This window comes from Colossoma macropomum, unplaced genomic scaffold, assembly GCF_904425465.1.
Source record: "Colossoma macropomum unplaced genomic scaffold, Colossoma_macropomum, whole genome shotgun sequence".
In the NCBI taxonomy this organism is placed as follows: domain Eukaryota; kingdom Metazoa; phylum Chordata; class Actinopteri; order Characiformes; family Serrasalmidae; genus Colossoma; species Colossoma macropomum.
The window spans coordinates 43,747,133-43,765,452 of record NW_023494787.1 but is presented as its reverse complement, the minus strand read 5'-3'; the positions used below and the strand labels follow the sequence as shown (position 1 = coordinate 43,765,452).

General features: G+C 38.8%; 1 protein-coding gene across 4 annotated transcripts in view; it reads right to left on the bottom strand.

The window, feature by feature from the left end:
• Positions 1 to 6,209: 6,209 nt before the first annotated feature.
• col5a3a (collagen, type V, alpha 3a) overlaps positions 6,210 to 18,320 on the bottom strand; it is a 138,928-nt gene continuing 126,817 nt past the window's right edge. For 3 of the 4 annotated variants that reach the window (XM_036567513.1, XM_036567512.1, XM_036567514.1), the window contains 3 exons: positions 18,148 to 18,216; positions 13,264 to 13,497; positions 7,823 to 7,969 (listed from right to left, as the gene is read on the bottom strand). In XM_036567513.1, the coding sequence (XP_036423406.1) occupies positions 7,823 to 7,969; positions 13,264 to 13,497; positions 18,148 to 18,216 (450 nt within the window). Of the gene's footprint in view, positions 7,970 to 13,263; positions 13,498 to 18,147; positions 18,217 to 18,320 lie in introns of all 4 variants that reach the window. The other variant, XM_036567511.1, reaches the window with a different exon arrangement.

Here is an 18,320-nt window from a genome sequence, read left to right as displayed (position 1 = left end):
AAAGTGAAGATTTCTATAACAGAGATATAAGAAGGTATTAACTTCTAATGGATTGGCTTTATCTGAACAGGAGGTCTGCATATACTGTGCTTATTAACAAAGCTTCTAGTCAATACCAAACTTGTTAGTTTGTGCCTCATCAGATTGTCTTTGCAAAGCACCATCATCATATCAATAAACGATGTGCAGTGATGAGCAGCTGGTTAATTAGTTAATTAGTTAGTTATTGGCTCAATATGTTAATCGACAGTTATTGGCTTAATAAGGCATAACGAAGACATTATAATGGACATTAAAATGATTATGGTGTATAATAGATATAAGTGCTATGAAAATGTTTTATTCAGTTTAATTATAGCTTTATAAAGTAGTAATGAGTAACTAGTTGGCTTGAAAAGGCTTAATAAAAGCTTTACAAAGGCATTAAAAAAGTCTTTGTATGCTGAAGTGTATCATGCACATCAAAACAAATGGAAAGAAAATGTGCAGACTCAAAGCAGCTTATAAATCTATGAATGTAAAAGTAGTTAATTGTGTAACTTGCTATGTAATTATTATGTTATTACATACATATATTTAATTAATAAAAATAGTAATAATAATATAACTACACTTTAAAAAAAAGTGGTTCTTCAAGGGTTCTTTAGTAAAGAAAATGGTTCTATATTGAACCATGAACACTTTATATGATTAAAAGGTTCTTTGCCTCATGAAGCGGTTCTTCAGATTGATGGAGAATGTGTTGTATATGGTTCTATTTAGCACCAAAAAGGGTTCTGCTGTTGTTGTGAGGTCAAGCTTGTAACATACATGAACACTTTTTGGTGCTACATAGAACCCTTTTTAAAAAGGCTTCCAGATAGAATCATCTACAGCACATTCTCCATCAGTCTAAAGAACGCTTTCATGATGCAAAGAACCCTTTAATCATGCAAAAGGTTCTTTGAGTGTTCATGGTTCTATACAGAATAATTTTCTTTACTAAATGTGATAACAGACAAATGAGAGTTCTAGCTGTACTTGGAAGGGTCAGTGTGCACCTCCTGGTAGAGAAGCAGTCAGTAATGCACACTGCTGGCCTGCATAGTTCATGGACTATATAAAGCTTCATTCTACTGTTTGAACCAAAAATGAAGCCTGTTGTATTATTGATAGTGGCAGAGCCGCCCCAGAGCCGCAAAAGAGCTGTTTTTCCAGCCAGAAGAGGGTCTGAGGGGTTCTTCTGATCACACAAATGCATTGTAGATATTCTCTTTCTCCTCCCCTCTCCTTCTCCTCTCTCCCTCTCTCGCTCGCACTCTCTCTCCTATTAATCGAGATGTCTGTTTAATTTGTCTGTTCTTCATTGTGCTACAGTGACATGTTCAGCCTGGTTAGAATCACTGTCGCACTATAAAGGGGAAGCCGAGGGCAGGAGGGGAGGAGAGGGAGTGTGGAGAGGTAGATGGAGAGAGAGACAAAAGAACTGAGCTCGTTACTGTTCCACAAGAGCAGTGCAGGCCTGAGCGTATTAGTTTGGTGCCTACAGCAGAAGAAAGATAACAGATTACTGGCCAGTTTATTCTACCTACACTCACTGGCCATTTTGTCAGAAACACCTACCATACACAGCACTGTGAAAAAGTTGTGTATTTAAAACAGCAATTAAGTACAATTTATTATTTTTTAGCATCAGGAAAGGGGCAAAAAACATTTAACAGAAAATTACATAGAAGCCCTAACAACTAAATTTAATGTAAAAATGTTCAGTGTTTATTGTGTCCACTCTTTACCTTTATTACAGCTTCCATTGTTTTCCGGAGACTCACTTTCAGTTTCTCAGAGAAATCTGCAGTGATATTCTTCCACACCTCCAAAGTTCAGTCTTAGAAGTTGGTTACATTTTCTCTTGATCCAAGTAATCCCAAGCACATTCAGAGATGCTGGGGTGGTCAGTCCATTGTCTCCTGTTTTTTCACTCATTTTCATTTGTCTTTCTCTTTTCTTTATACAAGAATAATTTATAATAATATATAATTTTTTATGGAAATTAAATAAATGAATGGTGACCTTTTGCACAGTACTGTAGGTGCACTTTGAAGGCTTACAATTACTGACTGTGCCCATTTGTTTCCGGACAGTTTGTCCGTCCTCTTTTAGCCCATTCATCAATGGAAAGGGACCACCGCATGGCCACCACTGACCACATATTATTTGGGTAGTGAACTATTTTCAACAGTTTGACCAGCACGGTAGTGACAAATGTGGTGCTGGTACGAGTATGTCAGGCACAGTAGCGTTGTTGGGGTTTTCAAACACTGTGTACACTTACTGGCCACTTTATTAGAAACCTTGTTGGGGGATTGTAGGTCATCTCCATCTGAATTAGTCATCCTCTAGCCCTTCATTAGAGGTCAGCTTCTGACCACACAACCACTATTGTCTGGATATTTTTTGTTCTCAATCCAAAAAAAAAAAAAATACCATGTTAATGTGTCCACTGCCTAAACATACCAGGTTATTGGTGGTCCTGTGGTGGTCCCTTCCAAGAACCCTCATAGAATAAGGTGTGTAATAGAACCACTGAGTTGAATGGTTTGGGATGGAGCCTCACCACAGCGCTCAGATAAGATTAACCACCACAAACTAGATTAAATACTTCACAGAACTGAGCAGTGAGCCTGAAACTCTGGCCTGCAGCACACTGACCTCAAAGCAGCACCCACAGCAGCAGACAGCCCCCAGCTAATCCACACCACCACTGCATCCCAGAGGCTCAGGAGGTGCACTTGAACGAGTCCACTCATGGAAAAGCACTCCAGCTTCATCTCTATTCTGCAGTGGCCATGCAGAATGACCTTTCGGTGCTTGGAGCTTAAGCTACAGTTAAAATTTGATTGAGTTAGAGAAGCTGAAAGAGTTGAAAAATACAACTTTCCTCCTCTCACAGAAGCTAACCTTGGGGAGTAGCCTCAATGGGGATAAGTGGCCTTGCTCTTTAGGAGAGAGAGAGAGCAAGAGAGAGAGACCTGGCTGAAAGGGTCTTTAACTAATGAATAAAATGAGCTGACGTTCTTTTCTGTACAATTTTAAAAAACTAAAATCAAACCTAAGGTATAGATATAAAAACACAGATAGACCAACCACAGACCATTATAGAATATATTGTAGAATATAGAGCACAGTGTAAGAATAAACGGCATGGTGTGTAGAGTAAGAATAGAGTGTATAGAGTAAGAGTGAGAGTATAGCGCATAGTGTATGATGTAGGAATATAGTGTAAGTGCATAATGTATAGACTAAGAATACAGTGCATAGTGTATAGCATAGGAATATAGGGCATAATAGTGGGATATAGTGAATAGTCTATAGGGCATAGTGTATAGGGTAAGAACATAGGACATAATAGCGGGATATAGCGAAGTCTTTAGGGCACAGTGTATAGCGTAGCAACATTGGACATAATGTTTGAATACAGTGAATAGTCTTTAGGGCATAGTGCATAGGGTAGGAATATAGGGCATATTGTTGGATATAGTGAATAGTCTATAGGACATAGTGTATAGTGTAGGTAAATAGCCATAATATAGGGCATAATGTTGAGATATAGTGAATAGTCTTTAGGCATAGAATATAGGGTAGGAACATAGGAGATAATGTTGGGATATAGTCAATAGCATTTAGGACAGAGCATATAGAGTAGGAACATATGAGATAATGTTGGGATATAGTGAAAAGTCTTAAGGGCATAGTGTATGGTGTTGGAATATAGGGCATAAGGTTGGGATAAAGTTAATAGCCTTTAGGGCATAGTGTATAGCACAGAAACATAGGAGATAGTGTTGGGACATAGTGAAAAGCCTTAAGGGCACAGTGTATAGCATAGAAACATAGGAGATAATGTTGGGATATAATGAAAAGCCTTAAGGGCACAGTGTATAGCATAGAAACATAGGAGATAATGTTTCGATATAGTGAATAGCCTTTAAGGCATAGTGCATAGCGTGGGAACATATGAGATAATGTTGGGCTATTGTGAAAAGCCTTTAGGGCATAGTGTATAGCGTAGGAACATATGAGATAATGTTAGGATATAGTGAAAAGCCTTAAGAGCACAGTGTATAGCATAGGAACATAGGAGATAATGTTAGGATATAGTGAATAGCCTTTAGGGCAGCGTGTATAGTGTAGGAATATAGGATGTAATGTTGGGATGTAGTGAATAGTCTATAGGGCATAGTGTATAGCGTAGGAATATAGGGTGTAGAGCCTGAACTGAGACAGACAGAGAAAGTGAGAGTAAGAAAAAAAACGAGACAGCGAGACAGACAGGGGAGGGGGTGATGGGGGGTGAAGGGGGGATACTCAATTCCCTCCTCTATTTCATCATGTTTCTCCACAGATATGGCTAATTCTCCTTGGCTCACTTTCTAATACAGAGCCATTTCATTATTCACACCCCATGCACACACACCAGGCTGTAGTGTTTGACTCCCTCTCCTTGGTTGCTCTCCTGGGGACGGAAACAAAAGTTAATTGAAATAAATGAACTGGGGAGTGAATCAGAGTTGATTACATCTGCGAGGTGGGAAGCGATGTTGATTACAAGCGTAGGGAGAGGGAAAGAAAGAGAGTGTGAGAGAGAGTGAGAGAGATAGATAGAGAGAGGGAGAGAGAGAGAGAGAGAGAGGAAGGCAAAGTGGCTGTTAATGAAGGGACATGCTTGTCTGTTGCCTTTAGAGAAGACATCACAGCCTCTCTGATCCTCTCCATCCTCAGAACGACTGCGGATTTGACCACCACATCTATGACTCTGCTCTTTTAAAGAATCCTCTTTTTTAATTTCGCTCAGTTTTTTACAAATACATGTTTTTCCATCCAGGAAGCAGAGTATTATTTCTCATACTTTGGAATAACTGTACAGTATATAAAATTAGTACCACAGATACTATACATAAGAGAGGGCAGCACAGGCCGGGGAGGAGGGGGGGGGGCGTGTTTTGGAGCAAATAATTGAAATGTTGGAGAGCATCATCTTAAATGCTCCCGCTGCACCATGATCGCAATGAATGGCTATTAAATAACACAAAGACTGTTACTGTTAAATGGATAAGTGTTAGCACCAGACAGGCTTTCTGACGTCAGTGCACTCTGAACTATTATTTCCACGTCTGTGCTACAGGGTTGAGCACCTTTAAGATCCTCCTCTTCCTCCAGCCTCTATCCTTACCTCTCAGAACACAGCAAGATCAAAAATAATAACATACAAATACATAAACGGTTTCTCTAGCACCACAGTAGAACACAGAACAACACAATTTTATACACAGGACCAAAAAATAGACATGTGACACAAAATTAAAGCATTCAACACTAAAAAATGCAGGTTTGGGATCAAGAACTAAAACTAACGTTTAAGGGTTTAATAAAGAACACCTGAACTTTGCTCTGCTTATAAGATTTTAGGAGAGTTCAAGAAGCACCAACAGTAAATTAACTCTCGCTAACTAGGGTTGAACTGACGTTAGGGCTGCACAATGCATCGTTTATTACTAGTTCTTTATTGGCCTCTGCAATACTGACATCAGGAAGGCTGCTGCATGCAAATATGCAAATAAAGTTATTGAGGCTAAATGATAACTTTAAATTGGAAAGTAATGAATAAATACACAAATTCAGGCAGTGTTCCAAGACTACTTCTGAGAACTGTAGTGCAGGTCAGTCTTCAACTGTGACACATTATCAATTCACTAATATTTCTACATTTTATAAATCTGCATATATCGCCATTGGCATCCACAGATATGTAATTTGGGCGAAGAGGCCCAGGGTAAGTAAGCTGTCCCACCCCTTTAATTGTCTTCTGAGCAGATGATAGGACTGAATCTAATCTCGACACGTTTACTGAGTGGCTAAGGTCTAATTCATTCTATAACGTCATCTGGGTGGCTGCATTCATGGAATTTAGACAATTTTTAGGGTTAGTTGTTCTTATTTTAATTTGTCATTGGATAATAGAGATCCATGCCTGTATATTAGGTTGCGCAAGAAAAGCTGTTAAAAATATGATCATGGGGTTTGTGAAAGAGCAGTACATTTGTTTTTTAAGAGAAAAAATAAGATATGTCACTGTCGCACTAAAACCTTGTATCTCCATTTATTCGTTTTTGACATATTTTGAAAATGCATGCTGTCTTTTAGATTTTGTGTAAATTTCATGAAGAATGGACCAAAAGAAACGGCCCAAAATGACTTGGAAAAAAATCTGGTTCCATTGACTTACATTACAAGTAAAGTAGGCTTTTTCCTTCTTCTGTAAAGTTACCACTTTCGAGATACGGTTTTCCTCCAACAGCGATATATCATTTTTTTAACTTAGGCCTTTGGGTTTAGACGTTCGCCCCAGATATGAGGCAAAGGACACCCTTTATAATAGTGCTCCAAAATATTATTCACTTATTATTATTATTTTCATCAGAAAGTCACAGAGTTGCTGACTGAGGGCTGGCTAGCATTAGCATTAACTTTCTAGTAGCTTTGAATGCTATTGTTTTTTTGAAGTGTTATTGCTATTATTGATGTCTTACTATCGTTACTTCTCATAATAACAATAACCATAAAAAGCACCATTAAATGAAAATCCATAATGTCATTATGCAGTTAATGTAATCACAATAACTTTAATCAATAAACAGTTTTAATACTTCTATTTTACTGTCATTTGTTTGTCATAGCTAATTGAATTGAAAGTGATCACTAATTGATTGAGGCCTCAATTTCAGTGAAAAATGTATTCTGATTGACACATTTTTTAAATGTTTTAAATTTAAGACAAAGGATAGAATTAAAATGGCAGCTTATGTGATTTAAAAACTCCAACAGTCTCCACTGAAAGGTGTATTGCAATGGCAATGTGTAGCAGTCTAATCACAACACTACATATATGTGTATATTGTGCAGCAAAACAAAACCAGGGAAATATGGACCCATTAAGGGGCAACATGACTCAGCCTGTTAAAAACAATACAAACAACCTAAGTGATGAGGCCACTTAACATATTAATGAGCCGCTGTTCTCCGTTTTGGTCGTGCCTCGTCCTGTGCGCAAACCTGCTCTGCTTGGCGAGAAGCGCAGGCAGCGTTTGACATCATACATTTATGAGGACGTGCTGATTAAAGATGAGTAACACTGCAAGGCTGACGTGTGACAGAAAGCATCTAAGAGAACAATTAACCGGATCGGGCGGCATTTCCTTGTCAAAACTGTTTTGAGGTATAATTCTGGTGCGGCGCTGCAGTCGAGGCGAGGGAAAAAATAAAAAAAATCTATCTGAATATTTACTCTTCGGCGCTGAAGCTGATGCCTCAAGTGGTGAATTAATTTAAAATCACATTACTAGCACATAAAACAAACAACAAGCAATCCACGCCACAGACAATAAAGTCCGCCGCTGCACCTTGGGCTAAGTGGTGTCTGCAACACGGATGACAGGCAGGCCCCGAATGGAGGATGATGCGTCCGCCTTTCAATGTCAGTTTCAAGTGGAGAGGGCCTATTAATTCTAGCCAGTCATGTCACATAATTCACACCATAGGTGAGCAGAGGAGGAAAAGAAATCAAATTAAACGTCTACACGGACGACTTCCCTTTGATAAATGTGCTTGGTTCTCCCAGGAGGGCCTCCAGGATGGTTTTTCGTTCTAGGACCACTAAACGTGGCATGTCCTAGAGGACGTTCAAAAGTCACTTTACAAAATAAAAAATACATGCCCCCAGTCCACAACATACACTTTACATATATAAATATCGACGAGGCAAAGCCTCGACTCTTAATCCGCAGAGCTAGCCGTTGAAACAGACGGGTCCGAGCTGAAAGCCGAACTTCTGGTTGTTACTCCCAAAGTCCGATGCGGAAACGTCTATGATAGGGAGCAGCTCTGATCTCGGCGAGTTGATCTCCAGCACCGTCCTCTCCTGGCCTTTGCGCATCTGTGAAGGAAAACACATCAAGGACTAGATTAACAGAATTCTATCACTTGTTAATGCTGTCTCAGTGCTGAAAGAAGATCACAGCCATGTAATACTGAGTATCGAATACTCAAACTATATTGTATTTTGTAAAATCTAGAGTTCAACTTCAGTTCAAAGTCAAAGTGAACTTGTCATTCAGACTAAACAACAAGGAGCATACAGCTGAACAAGACTGCGTTTCCAACTCTGATGTGCAAAATATAACATGAATATAACATAAAGGCAAACAGACGTAGACATACTAGACAGCACAGACAGACATATCGCTGCTGTCGGAAGAAAACCTCGTATCTCCGAAATGGTAACTTTTCAGGAAAGGAAAAAACCTACTTTACTTTTATTGTAAGTCAATGGAACCAGAATTTTTTCCAAGTCATTTTGGGTCATTTCTTTTGGTTCATTCATCATGAAATGTACACACAATGTAAAGGACAACAGGCATATATATATGTATATATATATATTTTTTTTTCCCCTCTTTTCCTTTCATTATGTCGCATGTTGTTCTCAGTGATGGTATTATTGCACAGTGTAACAGATAAAGGTAAACTTCACGCTGGTGAATAGTGATAAAGCGCTGAAGTGATGAGAACATTGAAAACATTGCACAGAATGACTTTGAGAGACATGAGTTCCAATAAATGTGTTCAGACAGTCTGTGTGTATGTTCAGGTGTTCAACAGTCCTGATAGGCCAGCATGTCGTGTATATGTTCATATACAGTGGCACAACAAAACAGGCAGAGGCAGTCATATGTAAAAGTTTAGGCACCCCTGGTCACAGGACATGTACAGTTTATTTTCTAAGGGAAAGTAAGTTAACACATCCTCTACAGAGAACACTTCTGCACATTTTAATGCACAGCTACTGTTTCTGTGTATTTATGTGTATTTCACATAAATGCGTTGTTAAACATAAAATGCGCCCTGTGCAAAAGTTATAGCACATCTTATATTTTGTTTTATTTGCCAATATGTTGATGCAAAACATGTGCACTAAAATTTCCAAAAATTGTCATATTTAGGCATGTTCCAAGAAGAGGATGTGTTAACTTACTGTTGCTTAGAAAATCAAAAAAACAGGGGTGTTCAAACTTTATGACTGTTTTGAAATTTGGTGATGCATTTAGTGTGCTCTGGAAGAACAGGATGTTTAGGCAAAACTGGACTACTGCACTAAAACGTCTGCATTTTATTAATTTTATTTTATTTTACTGCATTTGAAATAAATGTTGCATTTCTTTGTAATGCTATTCTCAATTTCAACATTTTATAAATGTTCATTCCCACAATTCCCACATCAGGGAATCCCGAGTCACATACTAATTTTTTCTTAAGGTTCACTTACAGCGTAAGTCATAACACATTTTTACCTGACCATGTTTTTTTGCTATGCCTTTTAGATATATGTGAGATATATGTGATACATGTGAAAGACCTCTGTTCTGACTGTCTGCCTTGTACTGGGCTTCTTTCAAAGTTCAGGCTGAAACACTCCTTATAACTTCAGCGTAAATGCTGCAGTCTGTACGTAGGCTGATAATGTGTTTGTGGAAAGTGAACAGTGTGTTTTGAAACTTTGTTTACTTATTACATCGAACCCATTTTTAAAAAATGGTCTTAAGTTACTGCAGTAAAAACACTTGAATTGATATGTTTTGTCTTTTTTGAGTAATTGTGGTGTATATCACCCTATTTTATAATGCTTAGAGTGTTTCATTCAGACTTATAACCCAGTTTCTTTAATTGATCTAATAATTACGGCTGCTTTAAAATGCTTTAGTAAACTCACTTCATTTCTGTTCTATGTACAGTGTGATTCTCTCTGAACTGATATCCCAATGTAAAATAGCTTTTATAGTCGCCTGAATGTGTTCCATTAATATTTCAGTTTGCTCTGACATGCAATGAGCAGTCTTTACCCTGTTCTCGGCTTTGAATGTTCTGTTACTGCTGTGTGTAATAGCCAAGCACCCACATTTTGCATGTGTTTAACTGTGTTTGACAGAAGGAGGCTAGCGTAACTCTAGTGCTGCAGGTATTACAATGTGCTGTTGAGCTGTTTTCCTTTTCCACTTTAAAACGGCCCTGCAGACATTTAGGCTACACCTACATTACCAGGCTAAAGTGGCCCAAATATTTTTTTTTTGCCTTAATGTGACATTTGATTTTGTCAGAACTTTTGGACATGCAAATCTTTTCAAATCAAATCCGAGCTACTTTGGCCATGTCCACATTATAAGCCTTGTTGCTCAATTCAGATTGTTTGCTCGGATCTGATCTAACGTGATGGTTCACATTCGTGTAGGTCTGTGACTCAAATTTGTCACTAATGTGAACGAACTTGTGTCCTGAAATGATGACATTGGCTGAGATCTGATCTGAAAGATTAGATGTGGAAACACAGCTCTTAAAACATCAGATCAGTGTCAAGGCAAAAAATCGTATTTCTGCTACTTCCGCCTGATAATATGAACACAGCCTTTCATATGTGGTCCTAGATTGGATGCAAATGTGATGCGATTTTAAAGCCGCAGTAGGTAAAACTGAGAAGAGAGCAAACTCAGCTTGAAAATTTGAACAACTCCACCCCCCCACCCCCCACCCCCCCGTGCCTCCAAAGACCCTCCCTGCAGAAGAAGCTGACGTGCACGCACAGGTTAACAGCCATGGCAACTGAAGAGGCCAGCTAAACAACATGGAGCACACACAGGTAAGACTGCTAACTTGCTTTTCTCCATTTGTCTTCTTCTGTTTTCTTATCTTTGTCATGTACACTGGCTGTGTTTACACGCAAAGAGTTTTGCCAATCTGATTGAATACATTCTGATTACAGATTAAGACTGAGGTGTTTATATCTCACTCTACTCAACAATCTGATGGAAAACCTCAGTTTACATGCTCACTACAAGTAATCCGATCCAAAATTATGCGCATACGTAGGGTACCACTTAGTGTAGATGTTACCATGACAATGAGCATCATGTGAGTCCAGTCAGAGTGAGACGAGCAGCAGTAAGCAGCACTTGTGTTTTTAAGTGCTTTGAAATGATGTCAGACTCAGTAAAACGTACTTCACATGTCCTTACTAAAAAAGGCTGAGAGGAGGACGTCGTGTTCTGAGACACATAAGCTGGACGTCCGTCCCACCGCTGTCTTTTCAAGCTCAGAGCATAAACTTCGTCTCCTCTGCAGACCAGTTTCTGCTCCCGCCATGCTGGATGTTATAAACTTTCGCTATGATTAAATTTTCCGATTGGGAATGTAATCAGATACAGGCGTTTACATGGTTATTTTTCTTCTACTTAATAGATAATTTACAGGATTTACAGTCCGATTGAGGTGTATACATGGTCGTCTTCTGTTCCAATTGAGCTATTAGTCAGATTATTAACTGATTATTAGGCTGCATGTAACCATGGCTATTGTTGTAGACAAAGGAGGGATGGGCAGTTTTTTACTTGCTTGCTTGCTTCCAGAAGCCACTCACTGAAAATAAAGAGCTTGACCAGTAAGAGTATGTGCGGGGGGAGCTGTAGACACTAAAATGACCGAGAGAAATTTACAGAAAAGTAAAAATTTCTGTGCGTGTTTTAATTTTGGAAGCTGATATTAACAGAGAAAGGAAGCTCAGTTTCTTTCGTTTACCTGCCGAGAGGAAGAGCGCAAGCTAATGGCCATAAACTCCGCACCAAAATGCACCATATACAGTAGATGGAGACTTGATCGGTGTAAAGCTTATTTGACTCTCTCTTTATTTATTTATTCTTACTCTCTCTTCATTCCATCCATGAAGCAAGGTTAATTATGAATAGCTGTTTGTACACTTTGCAGAGTTTGATTTCTCAGCGGAAAGCAGTTTACGCTGCCTGCGCTTGTCTCCTTCCTCCAAAACGAAAGACGTGAAGTGTAACCATAGTGACAGATGTTTGCCATAAAGCGTTTGTTCTCATGCATGAGAAATTATGATGATTTCTGATCTGACTGTTCAGACAGAGGTCACATTGCTGCGTATTGGATCCGTATCCAGATTTCAGTACCACATATGAAAGTGGCCCAAATTGGAACTGAAAACATCAGATTCTGTGTGGTTTCTTGCTGTTCACACTGCCACACAAAAACAAATCTGTGTCACATATGAAGAAAAAGATAAGATTTGGGCCACTTTAACCTGTAGTGTGAATGCAGACTTAGACTCTGTGACAGTACCATTAATGCAGTGCAACAGGGTAAAATAGTCTTAATACAGGGTGGGAACTGGATCAGGTGTAATATCTGATTCATTAAAATATGGGACACTCCCAGCCTAAAGAGTTTGGTTTAAAAGGCAGATGCGATGGGTAATACTATGCAGACATCCTGCTGCTGTATGCTGATTTTATGCTATTCTTAGCACCAAAATCATCTGATTAGCTTTTTTCTAGCAGGGAATAATTGGATGGTTAGTTAAAAGTGAAGGATACTGTCTCTAACTTTCCCTCTGTCTTTCATTCACTCTCTCTCTCTCTCAAGATCTGGATACACAGAGCCAATTTTTTCTTTTGTATAAATATGCATTCATTGTGAGTTCAGGATCGTTAGGAACAGTGGGAAGTTGTTTGAGCTTCGCTCTGTAATGCATTAGATGAGCAAGCGATAGTTTAAATGAGACTTTGGTGTGATATTTCTGCTCCCAATAAGAATTACATTCATTATGGAAGTAAACAATGTAACAGAACGACATTAGAACAGATCAGAATCCAAGTAGTCGATTGTCTATGCAGTGTATCATGAGTCACTGTATTAACTGAATGAAATAGTACTGCATGTATTTTCTTAAAATCATTATAAGGCTCAACAGACTGAATTCTCCAAATACTCAAATACCTAAAGGAAAAAACTGAATTATTCATTCTTAATTAAAGCCACGAAGCTTGTTTGTAATCATGACATATAAACAAATGTTGTTCAAAAAAGTGACTTTTAACTTAAGAGTTGATCTTCTAATTGTAAGTTAACAGGATGATGTTAAATTATTTTAAGTTCAATAAAATTCCATTTTTAAGCAAACCAAGATGTAGAGAAGTGTAAAATTACAGTACTCCAGTTCAACTAATCCTGTTTAATTAAACTTGAACAGACTAGTGACAGCTAGCATTTTGCAAATGAGACAATGCTAATGGATCCTACCCAGCTATTTACTGTTAGTATGTTAGCAGTTTTATTAAAGTTTTTCCTGCAGGTCCTGCAGGTCTTGCATTCTGGCTGGCTCACCTGGCAGCCGTCATACAGCGGCATGATGAAGGGAGTTTTGGAGTGTGTCATTTCCTCGTCGTTGCTAGCGCGGAAGCGCAGGGCGTGCTGGTGACTGCGGCTTTCGGAGCTGTACCAGCCGGCTGAGTTCTGGCAGGTGTAGGTGAACGTCTGTCTGCCTGTGGCACTCAGGAGCTTCAGGAAGGTCAGCTGGACCACTGGAACTGGAAGGCCATCAGCATCGATGTAGGAGAACTGCAGCCAGAAAAAGATGAAACCATGTGGTCAACATACACATGCAAGACCAGTGCTCAAAAGTTTGGGATCAGTTGTAATGTTAACATTTGTTGCTACAGTCTTTACACAGTAAAGATTCACATATTATAAACTGCAACTGAAGGTATGTTTAGATGTTTCAATATTTTAAGTGTACTTTTGAAATGTGAGGCTAATATTTTTATTAGTACTTCATTCTCAATGTTTTGTAGATTTCTCAGCTATCACAAGATCCTCCACAGCTCTATTATTCCGGTCACATCTAAAATTACTTAAATTTTTACAGCTTCCTACAAATTATTTGAAAACTATGAAGTTGTAGACCACACACAGCATACTAGAGCCATTTTATACGGGAGCTGTGAAAATGAACATGACATGTTCCCTTCGAGAGCCTCCATCATAATAAGAACTCACGAGTTGTATGAATTAGAGAGAGTACTGTATATATGATCGACATTTCTAGCCCAAACAGCCATTACGTACAAGTTATTTATTTTTCAGAAGATATTTATGAGGAGATTAGACATAAGATAACCTACTTGCATAAGGAAGGAGAAGTCAAAGTAAAATGATTGAAAAAACAGGACTTTCCAAAACTGGAGTTCAATGATACAGATACATCTAACAACCAATGGAACATCTAACAACCAAGCAAGAGTCTAAAAGGACCTGCGGCTGCCAAGAAGCCCTCACTGAATAAAATTTGCTAATAAAACTAATTTTTGGGGGTGGGATTTCTTCGATCGTGAGCAGCAAAAAATGCAGCCAACTTTGAAGACTGAACTTCAGAGGTGTGGAAAGATATCCCTGCAGATATCTTTGAAATACTGACAGCAAGTCTCTTAAAAAGAATAAAAGCTCTAATAAAGGTTAAAAATGGACACATTAAATAATTCAAAATATGATGTTATATTTAGTTGTTGAGGCTTCTGTGCTCTTCACCTGATAAAAATGTGTTGTTTATTTCCTGATGCTGAAAATACATCATACATAACGTTTTTTGTACAAAGCCCCACTGGTGACATCCTGTATAAATAAAAATAATGTGTGGCCACACCGTAAGAACATGCATAAACGAGATCTTAATGCGTGGCCATGACTTGGTAAGGAGTGGGAACGAGTTAATTAAGTCGTGGCCACGACTGAACAAGGCATAGCAACTAGATCATGCCTTATTAAGGTGTGGTCAAGGCTTAATTATCTCGTTCCAACGGCTTGCTAAGTAATGTCCATTATCTTGTAATGTAATTATCTTGTTCCCATGCTTTACTAAGTCGAGGCCATGACTTAATTGTATCATTCCCAAGCCTTACCAAGTCACAGCCACGCATTTGGATCTTTTTCCTATGCATTCTTACGCCATGGCCATGTATTATTTATATTTATACGGGATGCTGTTTGCTATCTGGTGTTGACCAGAGGAGGATGGGTTCCTCTTTTGAGTCTTGGTTCCTCTCAAGGTTTCCTCCTCTTACTCTTGGGGAGTTTTTCCTTGCCACTGTCGCCACTGGCGACGCTCATGGGGGCTTGGACCCGGATTTTTCTGTAAAGCTGCTTTGTGACAACACCTGTTGTAAAAAGCGCAATATAAATAAACCTTGACTTGACTTGACTTAATGTCACCAGTGGGGTTTCATAGTTTTGACTGGAAATTATATAAATTACTTTTGACCTGTACTGTATCTACAACAAAACTCTTCTGTATATTGCTAAAAACGCTGATTCAACTTTTGAACTATGATTCTAAACTTTCTTAACAGCAGTGTGTAGCACACAATAAAGACATTCCACTCGATCCATCACTGGTGTTTACAGGTATTCATTCAAATTATACACAACAGCAGATTTCACTAATCATATTCCTTCTTTGGTGAAGAACTCAGACGGAGTCATGTAGAGTGGAAACAAACTCTGCAGAGAGTGCAGCCATTAGCAGACCCAGCTGAGTCCTGCTCTGTGCTGAGCAGTGGTGGGAACACACTGTTGCACAGCACACAGATTCATAATGCAAGCAGAGTGACATCTGACTGAGTCTATCTCTGTGACAAGGTCACATGTGTCAGACTGTATGAATGAAGTCGTGCTGAGCCGAGCCCCCACTGCTGCTCTCAACTATTCTTTAATGAGCTGGGACTCATGGAGATCTTTCATACACACTCGTGAGAGTTTGGCCCGGGGCTCAGAAACACAGCCACATGCTAATTCCTCCTTTAAGACCACATTTATTATTTATTTCTCCCTTTTTTTTTTCTCTATTTCCTTCGACGGGCAGCCGTGGAGTTAGTCAATTATTTCGCTATGTAGTAATCCCAGAGTCTCCTTTCTTCCCTCAATTATGTATCACGTATTTAACAGTTTCTAATAAAGAGCTGATGATCTATTAATCTATAATTATGATAATAATAGAATCGCATCATTCTGAACAATGCTGTCCTTTTTCTCCACAGCACATTTGGCTATTTAGCTCATTCCTCCACAGTGTTCTCCAAAGTGCTATTGCGGATCTTTCCTGAATAAAAATGAATAATATGAAAGATTTTGAATAGAAACACCAAACCACATCCGAAAAACAAGTTATAGTCACCCTATTTTTTTATTTATTACTCATTCTCTGCGCTTTGTCCTTCAGTTTGGGTGCTTGCATACACGTCATTAAATGTGCTTGTGTCTGCATTTTCTCATGTTTTTGCACTGATGTGTAAATATGTGTAGTGTTTGTAATTATGTGTCTAATTATAATTATGTGTATTATTATGTGTATGCAATATTAATGCTTTTGCTGCTGTAACATCCACAGAGATTAATAAAGTCCATCTATCTACAAAAACGCTTAAAGCAATGGTCAAAAATTTAATGCACGCAATTCTCCCCTTACACCAGTGTAGTCAATAAACATTGTATGGCCAAAAGTTTGTAGACACAGAGTATTTCTGCTTTCTTAATTTGCTGTAGTAACAGCCTCGACTCTTCAGGGAAGGCTTTATACTAGATGCTGCAAGGATTTGATTGAGTTCAGCCACGAGAGCATTAGTGAGGTCAGGTACTGATGTTGGATGATCAGTTCTGGATCACTCCAACTCATCCCAGTATTAGATTGAGCTCCACTACTCCAGAGAATGCAGCCCCATTGCTCTAGAGCCAAGCACTTTATATGGGGGGCTTTATATCTCTCTAGCTGACGCTTGAATGGGCATGGTGACCTTATGCTCATGTGTGGCTGCTCCAGAGCATCCAATTCTACTGCCAATGCTTTTCTATGGAGGTTATACAAGCTGTGTGAGCACCTGTGTCAGCAAATGCTGAACTTTAAAGCAGCTGAATTCACTAATTAGGTGTCTGGAAACATACAGTGTATGTTTGGTGTCTGAAGTTTTAGCAAACCGCAGGCCTAAATTATCACACATTTGCCTCAAACTGTGCCAGGTTGGTAAGTAATCTCTAATAGACTAGCTTATGTGGTTTCTGACACTGTATGACATACTTTTCACTAAAATGGAAAAACGTGGACAAAAATGGACAAAATTCAGGCTTCAAGATGGCCACTGCTACTAGAGCTGCTATGCTGAATCTTCTTCCATTTTTACAGATGACAGTATGTCATGTAATAGGATTACTTTACTTATTACTTCCTGGAAAAAGCAATCTCAACACTCCTTACTTTAATTCATGGTCTAAATCTGGACCAAGAAAATTACAAGGTATAATACATCCTTTTTTAGAAATCTATTCAGAGAGAAATAGCCAATCATAGTAAATGTAATTTAAAAAGCCTGCCGCTTTTCCTGCCTTTTAACAAGACACAGACACTTATTCTGATTAAAATTCTAATCTGGTCAGTAAAAACAGCTCAAAAACAGCTGCTTTAAAATAAAACCTTAAGAATAAAATAGAAAGCTTGCAGAGCTGTTTCTGAATGACCTGTTTAGGTGAGGTTGGGGGTCTCTGTTCTCCAGCAAGAAGACCTTTATCCGGCAGCATATTAGCATGATTAGATGCTATCTATCTGTCACAGGTAGCCCACACGCTTATAAATTACAAGTACAAAGGCCGACGTGGATCATCTATATAGAGGAAATTTATCATTTAAATATATTACATGTAATTAATATTACTCTGTTAGACACATATGAGTAACATTATTACAAGAATTTGTAATCTAATACATTAGGCTACTCACATAAAAAAGTAAAAAAAGTAATAAAAAAGTTATCACATTACTGTAATGCTTTCCTCTCTACGGCATTACCACTAACACTGGTCATTCAGAGTGAGAATCAATCCACATAAGCAAGTCTATTTAAGATTACAGAACAACTCTACACAGTTTCAGACAATTTTCTGCCCAATACTGAACTGGTCACTATAAGCTTCCATCACCTGTAAGCTACATTAGACTCGTAGCTCCAGTGGAACTAGCATGCCTTGGCTGATCAACTACATTTGGAGTGATACTGTGTTAATTTGGTATTCTGCTGAAACTGTCAGTTTAATACAGTCTAAGATGTGTTAATTTACAATTAAAGGCCTTATTGACTGTAAGTACATCTGATTAAATCTCAGACTGCCCCCCTGCAGTTGACAGTTGTCTGGCTATAAGATGAAAGGAGATTTGGTAGAGAACTGTACCTGCTTGCCCCTCCTGTAGTGGCTGTACCAATCGCCCGGCTTCTCTTTGTTCCAGGCTGCTAGCTTCACCTGGATTGAGTGGTAGAGAGACAGATCAGACATGTTTGCCTGCACACCGCGTGTGCGCTTCAAGGCTGGCTGCATCAAGGCTGGATGGTGTGCGTTGTACGTGA